Raw genomic sequence first — 16,853 nt, 5'->3', positions numbered from 1 at the left:
ATACTATGAAGCTACAGTGATCAAAACAGTATGGTACTGGCCCAAACACACACACAAAACAGACACATAGATCAATGGAACAGAACAGAGTCCAGAAATAAACCCACACACATGGTCAATTAATCTAAACAAAGGAGACAAGAATATACAATGGAGAACAGACAGTCTCTTCAATAACAAGTGCTGGGAAAACCAGACAGCTACTTGTAAAAGAATGAAATTAGAACATTTTCTAACACCATATACAAAAATAAACTCAAAATGAGTTAAAGACTTAAATATAAGGCCAGATACTGTAAAACTCCTAGAGGAAAATATAAGCTGAGCACTCTTTAACATAAACTGCAGTAATATTTTTTGATCCATCTCCTAGAATAATGGAAACAAAAGCAAAAATAAACAAATGGGGACTTCCCTGGTGGTCCAGGGGTTGAGAATCCGCCTTGCAGTGCAGGGGACACCAGTTTGATCTCTGGTCGGGAAAGATCCCACGTGCCATGGGACTACTAAGTCTGTGCGCCACAACTACTGAGCCTGTGCTCGGAGCCCACCAGCTGCAACAGAAGCCTGCATGCCTAGAGCCTGTGCTCCACAGTAAGAGAAGCCATTGCAATGAGAAGCCCGCACACTGCAATTAGAGAGCAGTCCTGACTCTCCACAACCAGAAAGCACACGCACATCAATAAAGACCCAGCACAGTTAAAACATAAAATCAAATAAAAAATAAACAAATAGGACTGAATTAAAATAAAGTTTAAAAATAAACAAATGGGACTGAAAAGTCCACATTTTTCACAGTGAAGGAAACCATAAACAAAAAAAAGACGACATACAGACTGGGAGGAAATATTTGCAAATGATATGACCGACAAGGGATTAACTTCCAATATATACAAACAGTTCAAATAGCTCAATATCAAAAAAACAAACAACCCAATCAAAAAATAGGCAGAAAATCTAAACATACATTTCTCCAAAGAAGGTATACAGATAGCCAAAGATGCTCAATATGGCTAATAATTAGAGAAATGCAAATCAAAACTACAGTGGATATCACCACACACCCGTCAGAATGGTCATAATCAAAGTGAAAGTGAAAGTCGCTCAGTCGTGTCTGACTCTTTGCCACCCCATGGACTATACAGTCCATGGAATTCTCCAGACCAGAATACTGGAGTGGGTAGCCTTTCCCTTCTCCAGGGGATTTTCCCAACCCAGGGATCAAACCCAGATCCCCCTGCATTGCAGGTGGATTCTTTACCAGCTGAGCCACAAGGGAAGTCCAAGTCTACTGGAGTGGGTCGCCTATTCCTTATCCCTTCTCCAGAGGATCTTCCCAACCCAGGAATCGAACCAGGGTCTCCTGCATTGCAGGTGGATTCTTTACCAACCGAGCTATGAGGGAAGCCCACCAGTCAGAATGGCCATAATCAAAAACCATGAATAATTGGGACTTCCCTGGTGGTCCAGTGGTTAAGAATCTGACTTGCAATGCAGAAGATGTGGGTTCAGTCCCTGGCTGGGGAACTAAAATCCCACATGCCGCAGAGAAACTAAGCCCTCGTGCCAAAACTCCCGGGCCCATGTGCTCCTGGAACCTGTATGCCACAACTAGAGAGCCCGTGTGCTACAAGGAAAGCCCCTACATGATGCAACCAAGACCCAACTTGCCCAAATAAATGAATACTTTAAAAAAAGTACAAACAATAAATGCTGGAGAGGGTGTGAAGAAAAAGGAACCCTCCTACACTGTTGGTAGGAATATAAATTGGTGCAGCCACTACAGAGAACAGTATGAATGTTCCTTAAAAAACTAAAAATAAAGTTACCATGTTATCCAGCAATCCCACTCCTGGGCATATATCTGGAAAAGATGAAAAGTCTAATTCAAAAAGATACATACACCCCAGTGTTTATAGCAGCACTATCTACAATAGCCAAAACATGAAAGCAATCTACATGTCCATTGACAGATGAATGGATAAAGAAGATATGGTGTATATATAAGTGATTCAGTTCAGTTCAGTTCCGTCGCTCAGTCGTGTCCGACTCTTTGCGACCCCATGAATTGCAGCACGCCAGGCCTCCCTGTCCATCACCAACTCCCGGAGTTCACTCAGACTCACGTCCATCGATACAAAAAAAGGATGAAATAGTGCCATTTGCAAGAACATGGATGGACCTAGAGATTATCATATTAAGTGAAGTAAGTCAGAGATCGACAAATGCATGGTATCACTTAAATGAGTAATCTAAAAAAAATGATACATATGAACTTATTTACAAAGTAGAAATAGACTCATAGACAAAAAACAGACTCAAGGTTACCAAGGGGGACAGGGGTTGGAGGGATGCATTGGGAATTTGAGATTACAGATACACTCTACTATATATGAAATAGATAAACTAGCTCAGAGAACTTGGAGAAGGAAATGGCAACCCGCTCCAGTGTTCTTGCCTGGAGAATCTCAGGGACGGGGGAGCCTGGTGGGCTGCTGTCTATGGGGTCGCACAGAGTCAGACACGACTGAAGCAACTTAGCAGCAGCAGCAGCAGCAGCTCAGAGAACTATATTCAATATCTTACAATAAAATGTAAGATGTATGGAAAAGTGTATGTACTTTTCCATACGTATATGTGGGCTTCCCAAGTGGCTCAGTAGTAAAGAATCCACTTGCCAAGCAGGAGACATGGGTTCAATCCCTGGGTTGGGAAGATCCCCTGGAGAAGGAAATGGCAACCCACTCTAGTATTCTTGCCTGGGAAATCCCATGGACAGAGAAGCCTAGCAGATTACAATCTATAGCATCACGCAAAAAAGTCAGATACGACTTAGTGACTAAACGACAGCAACACAACAACACTATATATATATGTGTGTATTATAGATCTGAGTCACTTTGCTGCTTGGTGTATACCTGAAACACTGTAATCAACTATACTTCAATTTTTTAAAATGAGCAAAATAGACTTCATCAAAGAAGATATGACAAATACTCACATGAAAAAATGCTCACTATCATTAGTCATTAGGGAAATCAAATTAAAATCTCAACAGAACACCGCGACATGTCTGCCAACAACTAACATGAAAACGATGGCACTGCTAAGCATTGGTGAGGATGGGACTGACTGGGAATCTCAGTGCTGTGGAGGTGTTTCCCAGAGCGACCTGTTCCACTTTGCATTCCCACACCAACATCTGCACACAACAGCACTGCAGCTCTGGTCACGCCACCCTCCAGACTGGAAACAACCAGATGTCGATGTATCCACGTGAGGGAATATTACTTGGAAACGAGAAGGAACAGACTGCTGACCCTGAAACACCAGGAAGACTTTCAAAGCACTGTGCAAAGTGAAAAAAAGCCAGACAAGAAAAGCTGTGTATCGTGTGATCCCACTTATATGAGATTCTGGAAATGACAAAACTACAGAAACAGCAGATGAGTGTTTGCTAGGGGCTGGAGGCGGGAAGAGGCAATAGATTCGGGGTTGCAGGAAATATGTGGTATCTTGAGCGTGTAATGGTTACTTGCCTCTGTCCATTTGCTAATCTGAATTGTGCTCTGACAAAGGATAACTTCTTACATAATAATAATGGTAATTGACATAATAAATAATTTACCTAACAATAATACTTTACATAATAAATTTTTACATAAGTTATCTTCAATAAACCAAAGTTTTAAAAGTCACTTATTTTCTTATACTTCTTTAGGAAGTAGAAGCCTTATAAGTATCTAGGATTTGACAATAATGATAAGACACCCACATTTTTTGTTTATTGTTTTTTTTGGCTGCACCATGCAGCACACAGAGCCTCCCCGACCAGGGGTTCAGCAGCGCCCCGTGCAGCGGAAGCATGGAGTCTTAACCACTGGACCCCCAGGGAAGTCCAAGATGTCCAGTTTTTACGACAGAAATTAGAACACTCAGTAAGACATGCACTGGCAAAAAGACACCAGAATGCTAGCTAATAAACTGTCATTGTCACAAAAGGAGAAAGATGGTGGTATTTTAAATCTTTATTTCTGTTTTTCTAATTTCCTGGGATGTGGTCACTTATCCTGAATAAAAATTATTTTTAAAAAAGACACACTTGGGAACTCCTAGTGGCCCAGTGGTTAGGATTCAGTGCTTTCATGCCATGGCCCAGGTTCAATCCCCCAGGGGGAACTAACATCCCACAAGCCACATGGCATGGCCAAAAAGTAAAATAAATAAAAAATTTAAAAGACACACTTTAAAATTGTCCTTCATAGAGAACAGACTAGTAGTTGCCGAGCAGGGGAGGTCAGAGGAGAGATGAAGTGGGAGGTTGGGGTCAGCAGATATAAGCTTTTATAGAGAGAATGGATAAACAACAAATCCTAATATATAGCACAGGAAAACTATATTCAATATCCTATAATAAACCATAATGGAAAATAATATTTAAAAAAGAATATATATATGTATGTATAACAGAATCACTTTGCTGTACAGCAGAAATTACTACATTGTATGTAAATCAACTATACTTCAATAAAAATAGATTAAAATGTCCTTGATTAACAGATACCAATAGAAAAAAAAAAAACATAAAGAACTGGTGGAGTCTAGAGTATGTCTGAAGCTTGACCCAATCCATCTGAGGATTAAGAGGGAACCTGCTGCAGGAGCTCAAGGCGATGAAGTGACCAGTTAACACCTGACAGAGGTGCTGAGCCCTGCCTGCCCCTGGGTTTCCTATCGGAAAGTATGGCAGAAGCAGAAACCCGGGCACAAGGGGACCTGTTTGTGTCCCTGACCTTGAGAGGGTGTAAATTCTAGGCAGGGTATCCTTCCTAACCCCAGCTGAGCACAGTATAGTCTGAATTTTCTGGCTTGTTCTGAGACGTTTCACATGGGAATGACCGGTTTGCTTCTTAACTTTTATTTTGTATTGGAGTACAGCCGATTAACAATGTTGTGATAGTTTCAGGTGGGCAGTGAAGGGACTCAGCCATACGCATACATATAAGTATCCGTTTCCCCCCGAACGCCCCTCCCATCCAGGCTGCCACATAACATTGAGCAGAGTTCCCTATGCTATGTAGTAGGACCTTGGTGGCTGTCCATTTTAAATGCAGCATTTAATGTGGATCCCAATCTCCCTAACTAGGCTCGTGGGCTTTGCAGGTGTGACTCTCAGTGTTTGCCGCAGCCTCGTCATGATTCTGTGGTTGGGACCCCTCCTGATGGGACTTTGCCACTAATGGTAAAGAGTTGGTGGGAATCTTGTCTTTCACGTCTTGCTGTAGCAGAGACCCATGTGATCTCAGGTCACCCGCTGGGTCCCAATCGACACGATATGCCCAGGAGTCCCAGGGAGCGAGGGCCACTTGGCCTCCCCAAGTGGGAAGGGGGGATGCGACACGGTGTGTCATCAGGGCAACCCCCAAGGGCCCTGCCCATGCCCTGTGTCTGCCCCATGTTAACCAGCTGCTCTCTGTGCCTGTGGCGGCCCCGGGTGTCCAGAGCTGCAGGCCTCCCTGGGCTTGGGGGATGTCGGCGGTGGTGGGGCACCACCTGCCAGACCCCGGGCCTGACGGAGGCCAGCCGGCGCTGAGGAGGCAGTCCCTGCCTCCAAGTCCCACACCACCTTCCACCTCCCTCTCTTCTCCCACAGCTAAGGCACTTCCTCAGCGCCCAGACAGCTCCCAGGAGGGTCGGGGGCAGGGGGATGTCTAGCTTCATGTCCAACAACTGGACCATCAGCCAGTAAATCACCGTTTTTGTTCATTTTCTAAAATGGTCTACACGCTACGAGCTTGTATTTGGTACTTTAGTTCAGCCGCTGACCTGGCCTGGAAGTCCCAAGCGATGCAATGTTCTGTTTTTGCAACGCCTTGACTTTGGTTAAACAGTCTCAGATTCCCTCCTTCACATCTATCTGGATGCAGCGCTGCAATCACAGTTCACAATTCTCACAGCATCCTGTGCGGTCAACAGGTTTGAAAGGAGGCCTCCCTCCTCCATGGCTGACGTATCTGGGGTCGCAGGAAGGCCAGCTGAGCCAGAACTAGTGCCCTATGACTTGTTGTTACGGGAGGTGTGCGTTGCTAAAATGAACATTCAATGGGTGCCTGTTATAAACACATGATGTCATTTTTCTCATTGGTGAGATCAGCACAGTCCAACATGTGCTCAGTTGTCAGGGAGGGGACTTTGGAACACTGCTGGGGGAAGTGTTATCATCTCAGCCCTCCTGGGAAATCCCTGTCCAGCCTGCTGAGTGCGTGCCCTGGAATCCAGAACTTCCCGGCTTGATAGGGAACATAATTATACAGAATGATATAGACTATGATAGCCCTGGATGTGACTCTGTACAGCAACACTGTGACGGGAAAGGCATGTGGATAACCTTGAGTCCATCAGAGGGTATGTGGCAGGAAAAGAAGGGACAAACAACCAGTATGTTTTGGAAGATCTCCAGGACACCCAGTGGAATGAAAAGAGCAAGGCACAGAACACGGCACAAAAGGGAAAGTGAAGAAGGTGAATTTGTGTAGTTTCTTTTGCTATTGTGGATGACCTAGGGATGGAGACCCAGGAAACCAGGAGGAGTGTGTGTGTGGGAAGGGGCAGCAGGTCATGGAGGACACGGGCATATTCACCTCACTGAATATGAGTCTACAGATAGTTTAGACCAAGTCACTGTGTTATCTATTCAAAATACTGAATTTCAAAACAAGAAAAAAGAAAAGGAGTGACCGTTAAGCCATACCTCAGAGGACAGGTAGGAACAGCCGGTGGGAGTGGAGGGGACAAGGTCAGGAGGAGGGTTGTTGGGGGACATCCAGGTTAGTCCTGGAGACACAGAGTGCTGGCCTAAGTGCAGGGTGTCCCCCTGAACTCTGGAGGTCCCTGTGTGGGGGAGTCCACAGGCCATGAGACTCTCAGCCTTGACCTTACTCAAGGTCAGTGTTAGGCAAGAGGCAAAAACTGCTCACTAGCTAAGGCCTCTGCTCACCAAACATGGGGCAGCTCTCAGTCGACAGACACAGCGGAAGCAGGTAGACCAGCAGCCCTGGGGGGCCGGGCAAGGGACAGCCCAAGCCCACAGCCTTGGGACAGCCCAGTCCCTCCCTGCATGTTCAAAGGGAAGGCAGATTTTTAGCCAGACTTTGCCTGGATAATTCTGATTCTCCCTTTGGCTTTCTTTTTCTTTTTTTTTTTTAATTAATTTATTTATTTCAGATTTTAAACATGTATTCATTTCATTTTGGCTGTGCTGGAACTTTGTTGCTAAGTGGGTTTTCTCTAGTTGCAGAGTGGGGACTACTCTTTGCTGCAGCACACGGGCTTCTCATTGGGGTGGCTTCTCTTGTTGCGGAGCACGGGCTCTAGGTCACACGGGCATCAGTAGGTGTGGCTCGTGGGCTCTAGAGCACCCGCTAAATAGTTGTGGCACATGGGCTTAGCTGCCTTGAGGCACGTGGGATCTTCCCAGAGCAGAGATCGAACCCATGTCCCCCGCACTGGGAGGCGGATTCTTAACCACTGGACCACCAGGGAAGGCCTCCCTTTGTCTTTCTATCGTCGACTCAGGGAAGTGAAGGAAATAAGTATTTTCAGTCTGGCATTACCCACATAAATGTGGCTTGCTTTAAAAACAGTCATAGGTATATGCCTCCATTTTTGTTTTTCTTAATCACAAGACTGAGAAGGAACGTCTCTCCTAGCTGTTGGGCTACCAGAGGCCATGCCATGGGACTGGCAAAGCAACCCAATCCCTCCTCCCCGTGGTCAGCAGGCCTCTCCTGGGCACAGCTCACTGCCAGGCTGCACGCTGAGGGCTGAGTTGAGCTATGACGCGTTCCCTCTAGGACCTGCTTCCACATCTGGACCCCAAGCATCCTGCTGGTTTGGGGAACTAAGGCAATGGTGGAACCCCCAGGCTCCACCACCCCACCCAGGGTGCACGTCCAGCCCTCGCTAGAAGTGAGAGGGGAATGCCAGGCGGGGCCTCTTCCTTCCCTTTTCGGGGAGATTAAAGCGGGATTTCGATTGGAACTCAGCCCTCAGCAGAACAATAGGCGAAGTTTCTGCACACAGGTGGTGAGACTGCAAATCAAAGGGACACCTTTATCTCTCCAAGATAAATACCCCTTTTTCTTTCCCTCTCTTTCTCACTGTTTCTCCTTAATCCTCCCAGGAAATCTGAGCATGAAAGCTTTGCAGCTCCCGGTGCCACGGAAAGTTTGAAAGGATTTAAGAAACACTGAAATCTGGGTGAACAATAAGGGGGGGTTTCAAGAACGGAAATTGGGGCCGCAGGGCTGCAGGTGCGCCCCTTTGTCCCAGGAGAGCTGGGGACGGGCGCTCCGTGCTCGCCTGGGAGGAGGCGGGCATGGAGTCCACTTTGCACCTGCCTCCGAGTTCCCACATGTCACGAGTTCTCCCACCGCTCCATCCAGGGCCCTGCCTGTGGCCCTGAGACGCCTGGCCCACCTCTGTGGCAACCAGCAGGGCCGCCCGCACCTGAGCGCCTCCTGGATGGTCCTGTGAGCCTCGTCGCGATGTTTCATGCCCACCAGGCTGGTGGCCCACTGCTGCAGGATGTGCTTCTTCTCCATGCTGATGGCCTCTATTTCTGTGCAGGCCTGCAGTGGACAGTCGAGGTTACGTGGACGTTGGTCTCACGTCATTAAGCTCAGAGCCCCCAAAAGGACATCGGAGAGCCCCGAGCTTCCCAAATCGCCTTCCTTCCCCGTGACCCTAGCTTTTGTTTATATAGTTGCTGAGGCTACTCTCAGCAACAGAAGGACACACATGAAATTAAACACGGCTCAAAAGGCCCATCCAGCACTTGCCTGAGCCTTGAGCCCCAGCCGTGACACGGGAACAATAACAGTACCCACATGCTGGGCCATCAGATCAGGTGGGATGGTGCCTGGAGGCCCAGCACACTCAGCTCGACCCCAAGTGCTGGGTCTCGTGAATGTCCTTGAGTGTCATTCCAGGGGAATCACTGCACTCCTAGCAGTCTGGCCTCGTGCTGATTCTTGGAAGGGGCACAGAGTGAAGGCTTGGGTGGGACCCTCTTTGGGCCACGAGCATCTTAGTGGAGATGCTGAGTCCGGTCAGCCTCTGCTCTTGCGGGATGTGCATGGCAGACACTGGAGGTCAGAGCGGCCTCGAACACTCACAGGGATGATAAGAGGGCAGAGCTGGATGTGAAAGGAGGCATTACACTGGGGAATCGCACTCCTGTCGTCAGGGCTTTAATAAATCATCTATTCATTACCATTATAGAGCATAAAGTGGTGTGAGTTAATTATACCATGACTGCTGAGACATTTCTGGATCTGGGTAAGTTATTAACTGAGAAGGCCGCTCTGTGCCACGGACCAGCTTGTGCACCCACGGTACCTGGCTGAGGCAGAAGGTGCCAAAACTGCTGGGCTCCTCCCCAGGCTGGGCTGAGTGGGGACGGTCAGCCAGGGGCAGGTGCCCTCCCACGGAGTTCCCCAATCTGCCAGACAAGGGCTTGTTGACCAAGGTGCAGGCTGAGAGGTAAAGATTGAGCTGAATTCAGTTTTTAGTCGGACACGACTGAAGTGACTTAGCAGCAGCAGCAGTTTTAAACACAGTCCGCATTAAAAAAAAAGTGTTCATTCTATGCAAATTAGAATATGTAAATAAGCAAAAAGAAAATAAAAATCATCCCATTATTTAAAGTTTACCATTCCTATCACCCTGATGTGTGTGTGTTGTGTTTGCCTGTGTGTGTGCAATCACATTCTATTATTGTTTTACAACTTAGTATTTAAAATAGCATATTGTGAATGGGTTTCCATGTCAGCAAATATTTTATTGGTAGTCCTCTACTGTATGGATATATCATAATTTGTTTAACCAACGTCCTCTTCTTGGGACTTTCTTTGCTATCACACACAGCACTGTGTCCCCAGGGACTCTCTATTCATTTTGTTCACTGAGTATTTAATGTACAAAAAGTTAATTTGCATGCCCATTTTCCCTGGAATGAAGGCTGAACAGTGATATTTTGGGAGAGTGTGCTAGGGGGTGGGGTGGGTGCCCGTGACACGTGGTGCAATATTGTCCTTGAATAAAGATCCTGATGAAGGCACGCTGCACCCCCGCTATCAGTGTAGAAGCCCTGCTTCCCTTGCCTTGCTCACCTTCGCCAACTTGGTTGGGAGAACCCCTGTCCTGCCCTTGTCTGTCATCAATGTCTGTGGTGCACCTGCCATGGCCCCCACCTCCCCCCCGCCCCCTGGTTCTGGGTGCAGAAAGGCAGGAGGAACGAACGTGGGATGGCCCTGTCCTGGCAGGACACAGCCAGCAGGGAGCGGTGGGAGACACAGAAAGACGCAATGGAAGGAAAACGACAGTGTCGTGTGTGTGTGTGTGTGTGTGTGTGTGTGTGTGTGTGTGTGTGTGATCAGCACAGAGCAGAAACGTGCGTGGCAGATTCTGGATTGATTTTCAAAATCTCTTTACACCACCAAACTTAGTGGTATTATGCTTAGAAAGCCCTCTCCAACCCAGGACTCTACAGATATTTCTTTTTCTTTCTTCTGGTATAGCTTCCCTCATTTCAATAGTTGAATTTGTTTTAGTGTGTGGTATGAGGAAAAGATGTGATTTTTTTCCCCAAATGATTAACCAAATGTCCCAACACCACTGGGCGCATAACTCACTTGCTCACCATTAATTTACAATCCATGAAATTTCTATTCAAACGTTTCCTTGATTCTGGGCTCTCTCACAGGCTCCCACAGCCTACCTGTCTGTCCCTGACTGCAGTAAGTCATTATTTTAGCCACTTGGGCTTCATAGTATTTAATGTTAGGGGGGTACCCACCATCCTGGTTTGTCCTGGACTCCCCTGGTGTTAGCCCAGAAAGTCTCATGTCTCAGGAAACCTGTCATTTCCGGGCAAACAGCCTTCATGAACTTTCCTCCCTGGACAATTCTCTGCTAGTCCTCTGAATTTATATTTTAGGTAAACTTAAGAATTGCTTTGTTAACTAAAGAGCTTCCCTCTGCCGAGATTCTGATGGGCATTCATTCTAGATTAAGTATACTCATGGGTTGGTGAGAACTGGGCACTTTCCCATGTGGACCCACATATGTTTGTTTGTTTGTTCGAGCCCACCCATTTGTCTTTCCTTCAGCGAAAGTGTGTTGTTTCTTTCATGCCGTCACTGCATGTATGAAATAGATGGTGATTCACAGATTAAAAAGTGACAGCAATTTTGGTTTCCAGTGCCAGTCACTGAACTTGGCGTCGCATTGAGCCTGGGCTCTCTCTTACTTGCTATGGAATGGAGATGTGGGAACTGCCCAGGTGTGCCAGCAGTCCAGGCTGAGAATGGTTAGGGAAACTTCAGCTCTCCTTGAAAGAGGTCTGCTGTTGCTAAGAAGCTTGCTAAGGATGTCCCAGCAAGCAGGACAGAATGTCCCAGCTTCTGGGACATCTTCTAGTCTGTCACTGCTACGGTGAGAGTAAGAATACCGGCCATCAGTCAGCTGGTATCATCACCGTGGGTCAGTCAGGTGCTCTGAGATGCTTATGAGGACAGACAGATGTGCAGAGGGTGGGCCAGCTAACTGAGGGCTCAGTCAGTCTTTCAGTAGGCATGCAGGCACCTCCCGGGCACTGCCAGATGGCATGGGTGATGCTTACCTCACTCACTGCTTTCCTGAGCATCTGAGTGTCTTTAGCCTGTGCGTGGTACTGGGCCTCGAACAGGGCGGTTTGTTCTTCCAGCTGGTTGGCTCGGGTGGTCAGCTGGTCCACGTGCAGGTCCTAGAAGGGCAGGGATAAGATGCATGGTGAGACAATAAGAGATAAGACGCATGGTTGGTCCCCACCAACCCAGACTCATGTCAGCGATCCCAGGCTGGACATGGCTCCCCCAGGGCTGCGGTATTCAAACATGGGCAAGGCTGATTGGGAAATCCAAGGGGTAGCTATCGTCACGTGGGCATCGTCTTTGCAGAATACCTGCTGCTTCTTCTCCAGCTCGGCCCGCATGCGCTGGGCTTCTGACTTCTTCACGACTTGTTTCATCACTTGGATGTCGTCACGCACGTCCTGGTCTATGTTCTGCATGTAGAAGAGATGCAGAGCCAGGGTCTCCATCTCAGTTTGCAGAGCTGCCACTGGGAAGAGATGGGGAGGGTGTCCCAGCATCGCATACAGACCAACATGGACGCAGCACCCCTCCCCCCACTGTGGGATGGGCCTGAGAAACAGCCTTAAAACTACAAAGACCTGGACCATGCCGTCAAAGACCTTACAGTCTATTAATAGGTGGAGAGACAGAATATATGACCAACCTAGACAGCATATTAAATGGCAGAGACATTACTTTGCCAACAAAGGTCCGTCTAGTCAAGGCTGTTTTTTCCAGTGGTCATGTATGGATGTGAGAGTTGGACTATAAAGAAAGCTGAGCACCGAAGAATTGATGCTTTTGACCTGTGGTGTTGGAAAAGACTCTTGAGAGTTCCTTGGACTGCAAGGAGATCCAACCAGTCCATTCTAAAGGAAGTCAGTCCTGAATACTCATTAAAGGACTGATGCTGAAGCTGAAACTCCAATACTTTGGCCACCTGATGCAAAGAACTGACTCTTTGGAAAAGACCCTGATGCTGGGAAAGATTGAAGGCAAAAGGAGAAGGGGATGACACAGAGGATGAGATGGCTGGATGCTATCACCGACTCAATGGACATGAGTTTGACTAAACTCCAGGAGTTGGTGATGGACAGGGAGGCCTGGCGTGCTGCAGTCCATGAGGTTGCAAAGAGTCGGACGTAACTGAGTGACTGAACTGAACTGATGCCTATTAATTGCAACACGCCCTCCAACTCCCAGCACATGTTAGAGATTCTTCATTTCCAAGGATGTTCTGAAACAGTGTCAAGGTGATGAGGCCTTGTGTAAATTTTACAGATTTCTTACCACATGGAGTTGGCAACGTCAGGTTCGGTCCTAAATCCCCTGGGAGAAAAACCAGCCTGAAGGGGGTGCTGAGCACCACTGAAGTATGGGTTCCTTCTAACAAAACTCTCATGAGATGGATTTATAAGCTAAAACATCAGCTTATTTAGGGAGATAGACTTCCACCAGTAAGTAACTGTTCACTGGTGTAGAGCGTTCCTTATTCAGTGTGTAGATCCAAACAGAAAATCGATTTATAGATCAAAAGGCTGCTGGGTGAATATCATATTAGAGTCAGGTGTTTCTGAAGGATGGACTTAAACTTGACAAACACATTTTTTTAACATCCAAGATGATTTAAAAACTCTAACACTAGAGAATTCTTTCGGTCCCCTGTGGATAAGAATTATAGGGGAGAGGAACGGAGCGGGTACAGGGAAAAGACGGGGGAGTTCTGTATAAAGAGTGGTTGCTGGGTGGACTGTAGGAGTGTATCTGGGGAGAGGGTCTTTAAAGAGGTCATTAAGGTAAAATGAGGTCACTAGGGTGGGCCCAACGACTGGTGTCTTTAGGAGAAGAGGCGGTTAGGACACAGACACATAGTGGATGAGCCCCTGTGTGGACACAGGGGAATGATGACTGTCCACAAGCCCAGGAGATTGGCCTCAGGTAGAACCACCCTGCCAACACCTTGATCTTGTACATCTGGCCTCCAGAATTACAAGAAAGCAAACTTCTACTGTTCAAGTCGCCCAGCCTATGGCCCTTCGCTATGGTAGACGGTGCTGAATAACTCCCCCCACCTGAATCAGGGAGCCTGCCCACCCTTCCTCCAGGGCACTCACTTCTTCCCCCTCTTTCCTTCTTTCCTGGCTGAGTGACTGAGAGCCAATATTTCAAATTTTTTTTATTAAAAAAAATTTTTGTTCATTTATTTTATCTTTGTCTGCACTGGGTCTCTGTTGCTTCAAGCAGGCTTTTTCTAGTTGTGGTGAGCGGGGGCTGCATTCTAGCTGCGGTGCTCGGGCTTCTCATTGCAGTGGCTTCTCTGTAGCGGAGCATAGGCTCTAGGGCCTGGGGGTCAGTCGTTGTGGCTCAGGGACTAAGTTGCCCCACGGCATGTGGGATCTCCAGACCAGGGATAGAACCCATGTCGCCTGCATTGACAGGCAGATTCTTTACCGCTAGACCATCAGGGAAGTCCTCAAATATTCTTTTTAATTTGTATTCTTGCAACATTAGTGAAATCAAGTCTGTTTTCACAGTATGAAGACCGGCTGCCCTTTTCCCTTTTGACTTGCCTACTCATACCATCACCCCTCTTCTATAGCAGGATAGTAGTCTCACCTATTAGGCCTTGAAGGGCCCTTCCTGTAATAAGACAGGGTGGGCAGAGTCTTGAAAAGCCCCCGTGAACTCTGCCCCTGGTGTCACTCCTGAGATCAGGTTGTGTTTTGGGGCAAAAAGGGTAATTATCAGACGGGCCTGACCTCAGCAGGTGAGCCCTCTAGAAGCAGAGTTTTCTTGACCTGGTGTCAGAAAAGGAAGTCGGAAAGATATGCAGGGTCAACATGCTTTGCTTAGCATGAAATAGGAGTCTAAGTGTTCCTTTTTGGATGGTCAAATGAGCGAAAATATTTAGTGATTTTAAAGTGCAATCTGTACGTTCAATTTGCAATAAACAGATTCCAGATAAACTTCCTGGAACCCCTACTCTGCACCATTGATCTATTTGCCCGTGTTTTCCCCGTGAGCCATTTCGTTTCTATTGCTGTAGACTGATACAGTGCTTTGACACCTGTTGGGACGATATTCCCTCATTACCCTTCTCTTTCAAAATTTTTTGGATATTCTTACGCATTTAGTATTCCAAGGGATCTTGAAAATCAATTTGTTGAGAATGGAGAGTTTTTAAGGTATTGCTCTGGAATAATTTCTAGCAAGCATTGATAAGGGGGAAAAAGCAAGGAACAGAGTGGTGGGCATAGTATACAGCTACTTGCGTAAAAAAATAGACAAAAATACCACACCTTTATAACTTTGCTTTTATATACAAAAATATCTTTAAAAAAATACACAAGAATCAATCATACCATTGTGACTCTGCAGAGGGGGCTGAACTGGGCCAGAGGGAGACTCCAGAGAGCTTCAAGTTTGTATTATTACTCCTCAAAAATAATAATTAACCATCTTAAATAAATTCAAGCTCACCCAAACATCCCATTGTGGATTTTAACTGGACTTGCAGTGAACTGCTTATTAATTTAGAGAAATAACATTTATATATTCTGCATCTGCCCATCCCATCACATGACTGTTGCATTTATTTAAATGTTTTATATTCTTTAGTAAAGTTTTATTGTTTTTCTTCCGACAGGTTTGCTTGCTTCCTTTTATTTATTTATTTGGCTACGCTGGGTCTTCCTTGCTGTGTGCGGGCCTGTTCTAGTTGCGGTGTGTGGGTTTCTCATTGCGATGGCTTCTCTTATTGCAGAGCACGGGCTTCAGGGCGTGTGGGCTCAGTCACTGTGGCACAGGCTTAGTTGCCCCAATGCATGTGGGATCTTCCAGGGCCAGGGATCTAACCCATGTCTCCTGCCTGGGCAGATGGATTCTTAACCACTGGACCACCAGGGAAGTCTGGTTCACTTGCTTCTTATTAGACTTATTCCTAAGTATTTTATGGCTGTTATAGATATCATGGATGAGATTTTTACAATTACATTAATAATTCATAATTGGATATGACTGGTAGAAAAGAAAATTATAACTCTGGTATTCAGTTACTTTATAGATTTCTTATTACTTTTATTTGCTTCTTTTTCAACAGTAATCTTGAATCTTCTAGGTAAACAATCATACCATTGGTGGAGAATGAGTCTCATGACATCATATCCAGAATCTATACTTTGTTTATATTTCCTGTTTTCTTTCATAGCTGGAACGTCCAAAACAGTGTATCCTCATCTCATTCCTCACGTTAGCTATGATCACTCCAGGGCTTTCCACTGAGTAAAACTGTCTTATCAGTTGCTGATAAACACTTACAAAGAAATTTCCTTCTACCCTAGTTTAGGATGAATAATGAGTTTTATTCAAACATCCACTGGGCATCCACCCAGAAAATCTTTTTGTTCTCTCTCCTTTAAGAAAAAAGTGCAATGAATCAGTAGATTTCTTAATTTCAAATTATTCCAGAATTAAGCCCTCCTTCACTAGGAGCTATTTTTTTCTTTTCATATATTGCTAAACTTAATCTTTTGTTGCTGAGCACAAGTTTAACATTTGCTAATATTTTATTTAGGATTTTCATATCGTGTAAGTAGGATCACTATGTTTTGTACACTGGAAGCTTTTTCCAGTAAGGATTATACTGAGAATTATAAAACAAGCCTGGGAAGCATTTCCCAAAATTTCCACCCTCTGGAGGGTTGAATAACATAGGGAATGTCTGGTTTTGTCCTGTCTATAATCCTATGGCATTTCCCTCCCTTTACCTTTGGAATTTAAAAATTTCACCAACTATGTCTGGGCATGTTTATTTTTTCTTCCACCCACCTGGCCCTACATGAGTCTTTACACCTGAAAATCCATCTTTCTTGAACTCATGCAAACATTTTCCTCTGATGTCATTGGTTAATGCCCCTAATCTCCTGGAATTTCTATGTTATGGATGCTGACTTTACCAGACCTACATCCATGTCTTTTATCTCTTTCTCAGAATGTCCATCACTTTGGGGTTTTGCTCTGAATTCTGGATAGAATTCCTCACACTGGACTTTCAGTATACAAACTCAGTTGCTCAATTTTCAGCAGTGCTGATTTATCTATTTTGTACTTTTTTGGGGAGGGGGGATGATGATTCTATTTTTTAATTCTGAGTATCCTTTTCTCTAACAGTTGGTTTTC

General features: G+C 45.9%; 1 protein-coding gene across 2 annotated transcripts in view; it reads right to left on the bottom strand.

Moving 5' to 3' along the window:
- CCDC40 (coiled-coil domain 40 molecular ruler complex subunit) overlaps positions 1-16,853 on the bottom strand; it is a 43,684-nt gene that overhangs the window by 16,534 nt on the left and 10,297 nt on the right. For both annotated transcript variants that reach the window (XM_070389223.1, XM_070389224.1), the window contains 3 exons: positions 12,005-12,162; positions 11,684-11,806; positions 8,509-8,630 (listed from right to left, as the gene is read on the bottom strand). In XM_070389223.1, the coding sequence (XP_070245324.1) occupies positions 8,509-8,630; positions 11,684-11,806; positions 12,005-12,162 (403 nt within the window). The remainder of the gene's footprint in view (positions 1-8,508; positions 8,631-11,683; positions 11,807-12,004; positions 12,163-16,853) is intronic.

Source organism: Bos mutus, chromosome 19 (assembly GCF_027580195.1).
Source record: "Bos mutus isolate GX-2022 chromosome 19, NWIPB_WYAK_1.1, whole genome shotgun sequence".
NCBI lineage: Eukaryota > Metazoa > Chordata > Mammalia > Artiodactyla > Bovidae > Bos > Bos mutus.
The sequence above is the reverse complement of the archived record's forward strand: the minus strand, read 5'-3'. Positions and strand labels throughout refer to the sequence as shown.